The sequence below is a fragment of the Lampetra fluviatilis genome, chromosome 12 (genome assembly GCF_964198595.1).
Source record: "Lampetra fluviatilis chromosome 12, kcLamFluv1.1, whole genome shotgun sequence".
NCBI lineage: Eukaryota > Metazoa > Chordata > Hyperoartia > Petromyzontiformes > Petromyzontidae > Lampetra > Lampetra fluviatilis.
Genome location: NC_136286.1, coordinates 5,469,720 through 5,481,041, shown reverse-complemented (window position 1 = coordinate 5,481,041; position 11,322 = coordinate 5,469,720). Strand labels below are relative to the sequence as shown.

The 11,322-nt window shown below is 43.4% G+C and overlaps 1 protein-coding gene across 5 annotated transcripts; it reads right to left on the bottom strand.

Moving 5' to 3' along the window:
* Nucleotides 1-2,189: 2,189 nt before the first annotated feature.
* Nucleotides 2,190-9,586, bottom strand: LOC144935081 (BRISC complex subunit Abraxas 2-like). 5 transcript variants are annotated; one of them, XM_078861441.1, is made up of 9 exons: nucleotides 9,488-9,586; nucleotides 7,582-7,672; nucleotides 7,455-7,491; nucleotides 7,260-7,326; nucleotides 6,930-7,120; nucleotides 6,066-6,179; nucleotides 5,742-5,826; nucleotides 5,489-5,600; nucleotides 2,190-4,642 (listed from the first exon to the last, which is right to left on the bottom strand). In XM_078861441.1, the coding sequence occupies exons 1-9, from the start codon at nucleotides 9,554-9,556 to the stop codon at nucleotides 3,666-3,668; spliced, it is 1,743 nt and encodes a 580-aa protein (XP_078717567.1). In that variant the 5' UTR covers nucleotides 9,557-9,586; the 3' UTR covers nucleotides 2,190-3,665. The 5 variants fall into 5 exon arrangements, with proteins under 5 accessions (XP_078717567.1, XP_078717568.1, XP_078717570.1 ...); XM_078861442.1 differs by having other exon boundaries at nucleotides 2,190-4,639; XM_078861445.1 differs by lacking the exon at nucleotides 2,190-4,642 and having other exon boundaries at nucleotides 5,403-5,600.
* Between the last annotated feature and the right edge of the window lie 1,736 nt (nucleotides 9,587-11,322).

Sequence of the window (11,322 nt, the reverse complement as noted above, 5' to 3'; positions counted from 1 at the left end):
ATCCAGCAAGGGATACCTGTTAACCCATACTGTTTGCTTCTATTCTTGTACAGGGAAATGTAGTTTTCAGGCCCAATAAAAAAAAATCAACATGTGTGCATCCACATATCAAGCAGGCAACATCAGCATGCAATATCACAGACGGTATTGCATGATAAGTAACACCAATTGTCTAAATTAATACATAAAACAGGTTTTGTTTAGTAACACAACTCCCTTGTGATGGGACTTTGTCGGTGGGTGAACGCTGAGATTTATAAGGGCACTGGGTGACCAAGGACACTGATATGGGGGGCGGGCGGTGGTGGTGACAGATATGGTAAAGGTTGTCTCGTAAACAAAACGCGTCAATTAGTTACTACTTCATCCCACCGGTGTGTTGGAGAGTAAATCCACAGGTGGATTGCTTCACTATCTTCGTCACAGCCATCCCTTCGGCATACTCCAGCAATTGTTTCTTGCTGTGGTTGTCCCCACCTGATGACGGACGCTTGTGTTGCGCCCGAAACGTCGTGATTTTATTTTGTTATTTTCATTTTAAATTTTATTTTTATTATTATTTTTATTTTCACCTACGTGACTTTACCGAAAGAACCAAAGAATACTTCACTATCCTGGCAAATCGCCCGATTATGCTGGTTGGTATAATTACCAGCGAAACGTCGTACTCAAATTGAAAAATGTTATGGATTTAGTCTCCAACACACAACCGGTGGGCTGAAGGAGTAACTAATTGGCGCGTTTGTTTACATGGCAAACCTTACTGGCTCTGTCGGGTGGTGGAGGGTTACACGACACATTTATACATACACGATCTAACCCAAACACCTTTATTATGAATAAGCCAATGGTTTTTTTTGTTCACGTTTGTGTCAGTGACGTTGCCTGCAACAAGAAGAGCCCTTTTTGGGAGCTTCGTGGTGGGTCTCTTGCGTTGAAGAGTGCGAGATTGGATGTTGCTGTCAGCTAGAAGTGGTTATCATCGGGTCAATACAGCACGCATGAGATCATGGTCTACCCTAAACCGCATCCGCACAAACCAAGTCAGATGCGGATACCTGATGCCCAAATGGAAACTTAAAAACTATCCAATGTGTGACTGTGGCCACCCAGAACAGAGTCATACAATGTATAACAACGCAATGCCCGATTCACAAATATGAAGGAGACATCACAGCAATGAACTCCGCTGCTGCTCCTAACGAGGTTATCTGGCTTGACCACCTACCTGGATGTGAATTTGTAGTTATTGCTCTGCATCTACATCAACAAGCGTTGCCTTAAAATGTTTATACACTCGAAGCTACATTGTGAAGGTTAAATACAATGTGGCAATTCCCCTTTGCAACATAGCACATTTTCCGTCGTAATTTCTTGCGCTCATTCAATATAAAAACAGCACTGCAAGCGTATTTGAGGCACATTTGGCAACAATGTGGCAGATTAATGATACTGTATATCCAAATAATAAATCAGATTTTCCCCAAGGATGCACATGAGGTATTGCAATATCTATGCATTCGTGACCAATAGCAATTGCATGAATGAAGGGTAATGTAATGACTTATGCAGTAACATCCTGTTGTTATTAGCGCACTGCTCTACGAACCAGGCTTATACTGGTAGGAACCTCCTGGTTACACCAGCCCACAAGGGATTATTGTGTACGTCCGTCCGTCGTGCAGGGAGGGGCTGGGTGGGGAGGGGCTAGGTGGGGAGGGGCTGGGTGGGGAGGGCTGGGTGGGGAGGAGCTGGGTGGGGAGGGGCTGGGTGGGGAGGGGCTGGGTGGGGAGTGGCTGGTCACCCCGTGGTGCCCTTATAAAACTCAACGTTTAACCTACTCACGCCGGCTTGTGCCCGCCCTCACAGTCGGGCATAATTGCGGAATACACCACGCCGCCGTTGACCCTGGCCATTGACCGAGCAACCCAACGTTCCTACCAGCTCCCTCCGCAGGAATGTGTTTATATCAACGGCGTATAACTGAACCAGTCCTCGTTGATCATGGGAGTTGGTTTGGAGTGGTCTTCTTAACCAACTCTCATAACCAGCGAGGACTGGGAGCCCTTCATTCAGCAACGGATTGAAAGGGGTGGACATTAAAAAAACATTTACATCAATGTTGTACGTTATGCACGTGTGTATGAATGCTGGTAAAAACGTACACAACACAATACATTGTTGTATGTACGTTACATCTTTAATCATTTCTCATAACAGTACAATATATCAGTCGAGCAGTAATTCGATTCAAACGACGTAAAAAAACAAACGTTTCCTTACACGCGAATGATGCAATTTCACATACACGGGCTTGACACCTTAAATGCGCCAGAAGGCACGTAGGAAAGGATACAGTATAGGATCTCAGTCACTTAAGGTCCTAAGGGAACTCGCTCATTGCAGGAACGTGGAGGTAATGGATACTACCATTCGGCTTCATATACTCTCCACCACACAGTGATCGATGCAGCTTGCACTCCCTGACGTCCCATTAGGAGAGATTTATATTGATGGGAGTCTTATCCAGTTGTCTTAGCCCAACACCATATCCAGTATGCGTTGAACAATTCTCAATTATATTTTGGCCAAATGTCTAGTTGCTGTAAGGTTAGCACTAAACAAAGCCACGTGAATGACTAAATACACGACTGATAAACTTAAAAAAACAAATGTTACGTTTTAAATTATTGAACGACGATCACATTAGACAGTATGGGGTACTATAATCTTAAATATACCGTGCCTAGAAATTAATTTTAAAAGTCCGATCATTTAAAGTTACCTTACCAAGCTTAAATTATACGGCATTTATTTTGCATGGACAAGTCATTAAAAATAGCACACTCTACAAAACAGCATTTGAATTTGCTTCCAATGATCCCTTCTTGAACTCTTTTATACGCCTTCACTTACATACCCAACACACGAAGGTACTCCAATACAAAACACAACGCACATACTTGTGATGTTCAAGACAGCAAAAGTTTTTTTTAAAGTTGGGAGTTGTAATAAGATTCGATTAACTTACAGCACTAGAAATTTTATTACACAGTTCAGCGATTTAAAAAGTTAATGTGCAAGTGGTGGTGGCAGCAGCTGAGGCTATCTCGTAAGTGGATTGATCATGGCTATAATTATGGTCAACCTTGAAAAGTAGAAAATTCTGGTATTGAGTTACCTGATTAAACAAACTTGATGTCGAGACAGTTGTCCTTACAGGCAATGTTTACTTTATCCAGCCTATCGATGGGAATTATTTGTGCCGTCAGTTTAATACACGAGTTTAATTATTGAAATTGCACAACCACCCATGGGGAAACTCATCAACTGAGACACCAGAATTTAAACCACTTGCTATGTTTGTACCTCCCCTGCAGTGCGCGTTTCAGGTGCGGAATCATTTGTGGTACCAATGTTTTTTTTATATTTGGAGATGCAACCATATCAAGTACACATAAGTTTAGGATAGTAAGTAATCTGTGGCTTAGCTGGGGCAAAGCAGGTCAATGCATGGTAATAGGTTTCATCACAAAAATCATCACTTGGAAGGTACATAACCACATGGCTTTACAAAAAAAGATTAGAATTGTACATTTGTCAAATACGGTATACATACAAGTGAATTAGATCGAAAGATTTTTTTTTATGCGACCATTTCAGCTTCAGAATGTTGGGGAGTTTGAGGAGACGCAGGCATTCAATGAATCATTCAAGGTCTCAATTTCTATATTCACATGATTCTGTCCACTCGAGATTTTCTCATACTTCATAGATTTTACTGCTGTTTTTCCTCGTGTTACTTGCATACTATCAATCTTCTGATTCTGTGTTTTGGACCGGCACCTCTTCGTTGGGCCAAATTTAGCGGTGGCCACACTTTGGCTCGGTCGCCGGTCGCCGAGTGACACCGAGGCGATTGTTAATGTTTCTCTAGCTATATTTTCTCGTTGGGTAGCACCTCCGCTGCTTTGAGCTTTTTTTGAACAGCTTCTTGTTGATAACCGCGTTCCAACATGACTAGTTGAAGGCGATTGCTCTGTTTTGTCATTTTTCCTCAGCTCTTCAGCTTCCGATGAACTAGTTATGTTTATGCACTCTGTATGGTCATTGGAAAGCTCAGTCTTTAATTCTTCAGTTTCCTCCAAAATCTTCTTTTCAGACAAGCTCAAGTCCATACTTACTTTAACACCTGTCTGTTTGCTTGACAACTTTGAATGAGTACATTTTAAATTCTTGACATTTGTTGCTTTAGGATTTAGGCTAGATCCTTGGTTAATCTGGGATGTAGCTACAGTTGGAAATACATGGGATGACGAGTTGCTGGCAATCGATCTTTTCAATTTGACACTTTTACTCAAGGAAACTTCTGATTTTTTCACAAGTTCCGACTTTGATGATGTGGGCATATGGTTTGTTTTATGATCCCTTTGTAAAGGTTTTGGACTATTTGGAGATGTTCTACTACCTCTCAACCTGCCTCTTTGCTGAACGTCTGCATTTATGTCAGACAGCACAACCGTGCAGTTCATATTCACACGTGTGCTTCGAATCTCCACAGAGTTTGGGAACTCCCGCATCAGTGCAGCTTCCAAATCGTGGTTCTCTCTGAAGCTGTTCTCTCCCTGAAGGTTCGTTGCTGCTGCAAACACACATTACAATTATTGCAACTACATAAATAATAGAACGCTCACCTAATATCGCATTGAACAAATACAACAAATATTATCAAATGCGTGGATTATTGAATGCTTTTCCAAAATGTTGTTTGTTCTTGGAAGTATATTGGTTATGACACTACGTTTCAAGCTACGCAAGATGGAAGTCACAAAGGTGCATGACGTGATGTTACAAGATGTCACGTGTAATTCAATCATGGGAAGTTCCAAATGTTAAGTTAATTTTGTGTAACCAGGTGAGAACTCAAGAGACCAGGATAGTCTCATTTGGAAGAGTGACCTGGTATAGGTAATTTTCAAATTTGGAGCCTGATGCCGACACACAATAGCCTACTCTTACGCTATTGTGAATGACATCACAGGGATCATTAACGTCTACTGAAGCAGATAGCGCATATTATTACGGTTACTACACCCATAGATCAAAATCTAGGTTGGCCACTGATATAAACGTCAAGCTTCAAGCATGCTACCGCTAGTCCCGGTCAATGCCCTAGAGGGAAGACAGGGGCTCATGGGCCATTATCCTGCAAGCGCCAATGAAAACAATTTTGCGCTGGTTTTGTCAATTTTTTTGCAATCCTGTAAGAAATTTGGCCGTTTTCTCTACGGCACACCCTAATAGTAGCACAACCTGCGAATAAACTTTTGTTCATATTGAGAGCAACCATACCCCCCCCCCCCCCCCATTCTAGACAGGGGTAATGCATACATGCTTTTAACCTTATTTGGAAAGCATCAAAAGTAGATAATTTCGAACCAAGGGTTAAGTATTAGATCGAATGTGTATGAGATCTTGTAAATATTACATTTCAACAATGCATCTTTCTTCTTTTCTTCGATGGCTTGCTTTAGGCTGCTAATCTCAGCAAAAAGAACTTCCACAGAGCGCTCACCATCTAAAACATCACTGCATGCATGCTGGGGGCAAAATATAGGCATCAAAATTATACGAAATACACACACACACAACATTTCCCCTCATCAAATATCATAAATTACACGAAAAATTATTTCTAAAATAATGTAAATGTTTTAATGTAATAATTTTACAAGATTCACCTCCAGCTTGTTTTGCAGTTCTGTGTTCAGTTGAAGGATGTTGTTTACATCTCGCATCTCACCATTGTTGGTCACAAATTTGGATCTAAAATGTAAAGACAAAATCATTGATAGTTTATATAGAACTGTGAAAGGTTTTTTTGGATTATACTAAGTGTTGTTTGGCATGATGTCAAACGTTTTGCTCCATATGCTGAAGAAGCTCCTAGCACATAGACCCAAAAGTCAGACAAGGAAAATAGGCGGTAAACCCGAAAACATTTAAACAAATAAAATAAACAGCATTTCATGACTGCACTTTCGTGAATATATGCAAGCCCAAACCTGGACAGAAGATTCCTGCAAGTGGTAGAATGGCAGGGAGGAGGAATATCCCAATAGGATTCCAACCCACTTTGTCCCAAATTACTGATGGTCATGGGAATACGCTCATAAAACCTTAAAGACAAGTCAGAATAAGGGTGTTAATGAAGTACATATTAAACATGTATTGGACAGTATAAAATCAAGCGTGTAATTTATATTGAGTGCCATACATTTTCTATGAATGTTATTGCTCTTAAACTTTAATAATATATAAAAGAACACTATAAAAAATATTGTCAAAACTGCATATCTAGAATTACTTCAGGTTTGTATGAGACTTTTATGAAAACCATATTTTTATTCTATATATTGACAGTAATAAATACATTTCGATGATCAAATAAGTCATTGACAATATTTTCTACTAGTAACAGCCAGAGCTCTAAAAGATGGCAGTGCACTTGTACGTCATCAAAAAATAAGGTTGTTCTGTAAACATATGGCTGATGTCATCGCAAAGGGTTCCATAAAGGGGTGAGTGCTGCAGATGCGCGAGTGATATTGATATTTCCAACACATACTCGGCTGTTTTTTTTTAACACACTTGCCTGCCATATGTCAGAGCCTTCACCCGACAATCTCAATGTACACCCAACAATAGTATTTTTTCTCCCCATACTAATTTATTTTAATATAAAACTACAAAAGCCAAAAAAGTGTTTGTAAATTATAAATCAGACTAAAGACATTTTGCAGCAAGTAATAAAATTAAGTTAATATCCACCACCTGCTCTTGTACTATTAACTACTACTGTAATTAGAGATGTAAAACTAATGCAGACGAAAAGTAAAATGTCCAATATTTAGCACCTGCACATCTACCTTCCATTAGGCTTAAAGAGTGTGTATTCCATGGTGTAAGTGGCACGGTTTGAGGATGACGCCATGGTGAAGAGCAGGAAGACGAGGTCAGGCACTTGTAGTGTGTCCCGTAGTCTCTGTAGCAGCAACTGTTCCCGGAAGGAAATCTTCTGGTCACTCTCCCAGCGAAATTTATAAAATCCGATAACTTCCTGGAAACGGATAAGTCAATGTTACATTAGACCTTAATCATTTTAGGAATCTTCCAAAATAACATGTGCACTAAGTACCTATGTTTAAGATTTAGTAAAACACTGTAGTGTTTATTTTATGCTCACGTTTTCAACTCACCTTCTCTTTGCTCTTAATAATGTTACCAAGAGTATCTTCATTAATGATAGCAACGCTGTTGTAAAAACTGTTTAAACAAAAGAAGCAAAAGTATTACACAAGTGGTATTTGTAAAAGCTTTGCATTGGCAGTCATACAAATCTTGATATCCAAAAACAACTCAATTGCAGTCATATTATTAAGGAACTCACTCACCTGGCCAATCTAGTGCATGGGATATGACTGTAAATACCTGTGAAAACAAAATAAAAACGTACAATTTCAATATTACTGTAATTACATTTTCCTCAGTGAATATTGCATGTTTATTTGGTGCACTTACTTAACACTTGCTTGCTTTCTACATTGCTAATGTTCGAATCACTGATGCTTCTGACCTCATCTTCTCTCACATCACCGAGCAAAAATCCTTCCTGAAAAAAATGTTATGGAGACACACAATATAGATTACAATTAATAGTGACATCTGTACACTCTGGTGTCTCATAACACCACATCACATTGGAAAATTATCCTTACTAAAGCATCTTAGAATTTCAAGAAATGTTTTTTACATGCAAACTATTTTAAAGAGATTTTACTTCAAACAGTAAAGTGAATGTTAGATAACCGATGACACTCAACGGCAACATAACACATTGTTATATAATGGTGGAACAGCTCTCAGTTCTAACACAATCCTGATGCAGCATCTGTTAACAAGAAGTATCGGCCTCATGCAAGAGAGCTAAAACACTTTAAAAAAACTCTACTATTTAGTGATGCTGCGTTGACAGGGTGAATTTTGTTAATTTAACTTACCAGAACATGTTTTATAAATCCATGTTACAAACACAATTGAAAAACTCACCACCTTCGTCATTTAACAGAACATTATACAGTAGTAGGCTGCACTTCTGAGAAAGGATACATCTTGTGTTTCCATCTTTTTCCGAGTTTCGGTTTAAAAAAAAACCCACTCGACCCGATTACAAATGTTTCATACTGTGGAGCGGTGGCGCAGCGCTTAGCGCACTGAGCTATGAACAAGGCCACCTTTTAATTCTTGACCAAGGACATCATTAGCGAGTGATGCGAGTATGTCCATCTCCTAAGTCGCAGAGCCCAAACCAAATGTCCATCTGAGCCTCATCGAGAGCTAAATAGGCCGATCAAATGCCTTAGGGAAGCCACCACACATGAGCATACACACCTTGACGTCATCCAACTCGAGCAAATGATTAGGGCTCACCTTTACAGGTGACTGGGCGGTTAACAACTTAGAAGCACGTTTGACAGGTGAAACATACTGCCCTCCTCTTCCACGCTGATCGGTAGGTCAACAGTAGTGGGGTCAAGTTTGGGGACTGCCACTTCATCCAAGACGTTTGGCAAGCGTGGAAAAGGAGGCCAAAAACGCATCTATAAGGAGCTCTTCAGATGTCGCTCTAATGGAGGGCATTCCGCCGACAGTGGCGTTAGCAAGCTATTTCAGGTCCACACCTTTACCTTTTCATTCATATTTAGATTTAAAGCTTTCGTGACTGCAGGGATTCATATTCTTGGTTATTTCGGTAAAGTCACGTAGAAGGTAGATTTTTATTGTTTTATATTTGTATTATTTTATTATTTCCCTTCTACGTGACTTTACCGAAAGAACCAAGAATATACTGCCCTCTAGTAACCCCGATTGGTGCTGCTAAAAATGATTGTTACACAATGACCGACAGATATGGTTTTGAGGCCTGTTTCACAGCGGCATCACATGTGCCCAGAGAGGAAATGAAGTAGCGGGTCGGATAGTGAGTTGGTCACCCTGGGTGCGAGGTAGATTCATCCAGCAGTGGATTGATCACGGCTAGTGATGCTGATGATGATGAAGGAGATGAAAGCCGGCGGTGGCAGTGCTGATGAGAGCCCGGCACTGGGCCTCAACCAGAGAATCGCGCCCCCGACTTTACTCGTTGAATCCCCGGCACAAATGAATTGTGGTTGCCATAGACTATAGCGAGCATCCTTTCGGCAAATAAATCATTTACCTGCGATTAAATAAACGGAGACTGTTCACGATGCGGTAATTACGAAGGTGGGTAGCACACCAAGTCTAGGTTAGTACAGCATCCGCCTTTTGTCTTAAGGTCTCCGTGTTAATGTCTCTGTGTGTGTGAGTGATCAATGTTGTGGTTACAATTCACAGTGTGCACGCGTGCGTTGTGTTTCTTCCTCACGATAAGAAGGCATCGACTTACGTGGTCCGAGGCACTGCTGAGCTGGGCGAGCTGCAGTTGACCCAGAGTCCAGCCCGACAGCCGCGCCATGACGGCCAAGGGAGTCGGGGTGGGGGCGGGATGGAGGGGGTGGGGGGGTGTATGGGTGGGGTAGTTTGGATGGGTGGGGGTGGCTAGGGGGGTTGGAGGTGGGGGGGGTTGGGGAGGTTGGATAGGGGTGGGTTGATAAGGATGGATGGGGGGGGTGGAGGAGGTTGGGGGGGGTGGAGGTTGGGGGGGTGGGTGGAGGAGGTTGGGGGGTGGAGGGGAGGTTGGGGGGGGTGGGGGAGGTTGGGGGGTGGGGGAGGTTGGGGGGTGGGGGGGGAGGTTGGGGGGGTGGAGGTTTAGGGGGTGGGGGGGGGGTGGAGGAGGTTTGGGGGGTGGGTGATGGAGGGGTGGGGGGTTTGGGGGGGTTGGATGGGGGTGGGTTGATAAGGATGGGTGGGGGGGGTGGAGGAGGTTGGGGGGTGGGGGGGTGGAGGAGGTTGGGGGGGGTGGAGGAGGTTGGGGGGGGTGGAGGTTTAGGGGGTGGGTGGAGGAGGTTGGGGGGTGGGGGGGAGGTTGGGGGGGTGGGGGAGGTTGGGGGGTGGGGGAGGTTGGGGGGTGGGGGGGGTTGGGGGGGTGGAGGTTTAGGGGGTGGGGGGGGGGTGGAGGAGGTTTGGGGGGTGGGTGATGGAGGGGTGGGGGGTTTGGGGGGGTTGGATGGGGGTGGGTTGATAAGGATGGGTGGGGGGGTGGAGGAGGTTGGGGGGGTGGGTGGAGGAGGTTGGGGGGGGTGGAGGTTTAGGGGGTGGGGGGGGGGTGGAGGAGGTTTGGGGGGTGGGTGATGGAGGGGTGGGGGGTTTGGGGGGGTTGGATGGGGGTGGGTTGATAAGGATGGGTGGGGGGGTGGAGGAGGTTGGGGGGGTGGGTGGAGGAGGTTGGGGGGTGGGGGGTGGAGGAGGTTTGGGGGGTGGGTGATGGAGGGGTGGGGGGTTTGGGGGGGTTGGATGGGGGTGGGTTGATAAGGGTGGGGGGGGGGTGTGGAGGTTGGGGGGTGGGGGGGTGGCGGAGGTTGGGGGGGTGGGGGGGTTTGGAGGGGTTTGGGGGTTGGATGGGTGGGGAGGTTGGGGGGGGTTTGGGTCTTTCGGTAAAGTCACGTAGATAGAAAAAGTAGTAACAATAAAATAATAAAAAATGAAAATAAAGTAAATAAAAATAATAAAAATATCACGACGGTTCGATCGCAACACAAGCAATCGTCATCATGAGAAAAAAAGAGGCGGAAAACTGCTGAGGCAGGCTGCTTTTAAGGTTTGAAATGGGTGTAGCCCAAGGGGTCATTAACGAAGTGGGCGGGGCTAGTGGTGTTAAAGTGAGAAATTTGCATGTCAATGTAAGATCGGTGAGCTTCCGCCACGTGGCCATTGTATTGTGAGAGATTAGCATGTCAATGTAAGATCGCAGAGCCGCCGCCACATCGAGGACAAGAGCAACGGCGGTGTTAGTGTGTGAGACATTTAACCTGTTAATGTAAATTCAGAGATTAGCATGTTAAATTTCACACTTTAACATCACTAGCCCCGCCCACTTCGTTCATGGCTCCCGGGTTACACCCATTTCAAACCTTTAAAACAGCCTGCCTCATCAGCTTTTCCTCTCTTTTTTTCTCCTGATGACGATGGCTTGTGTTGCGATCGAAACGTCGTGATATTTTTATTATTTTTATTCACTTTAGAAAATGTTTATTATTTAATTATTATAATTTTCCTATCTACGTGACTTTACCGAAAGACCCAAAGAATATGAATTCCTGCAGTCACGAAAGCTTTAAGTCA

Coding starts and splice junctions, on each gene's coding strand:
- LOC144935081 (XM_078861441.1), bottom strand. CDS start 9,556: ATGGCGCGGCTGTCGGGCTGGACTCTGGGTCAACTGCAGCTCGCCCAG. Junction 7,327..7,454: donor CCATGCACTAGATTGGCCAG/GTGAGTGAGTTC, acceptor TTGTTTAAACAG/TTTTTACAACAGCGTTGCTA. Junction 5,601..5,741: donor AACTGCAAAACAAGCTGGAG/GTGAATCTTGTA, acceptor TTTTGCCCCCAG/CATGCATGCAGTGATGTTTT.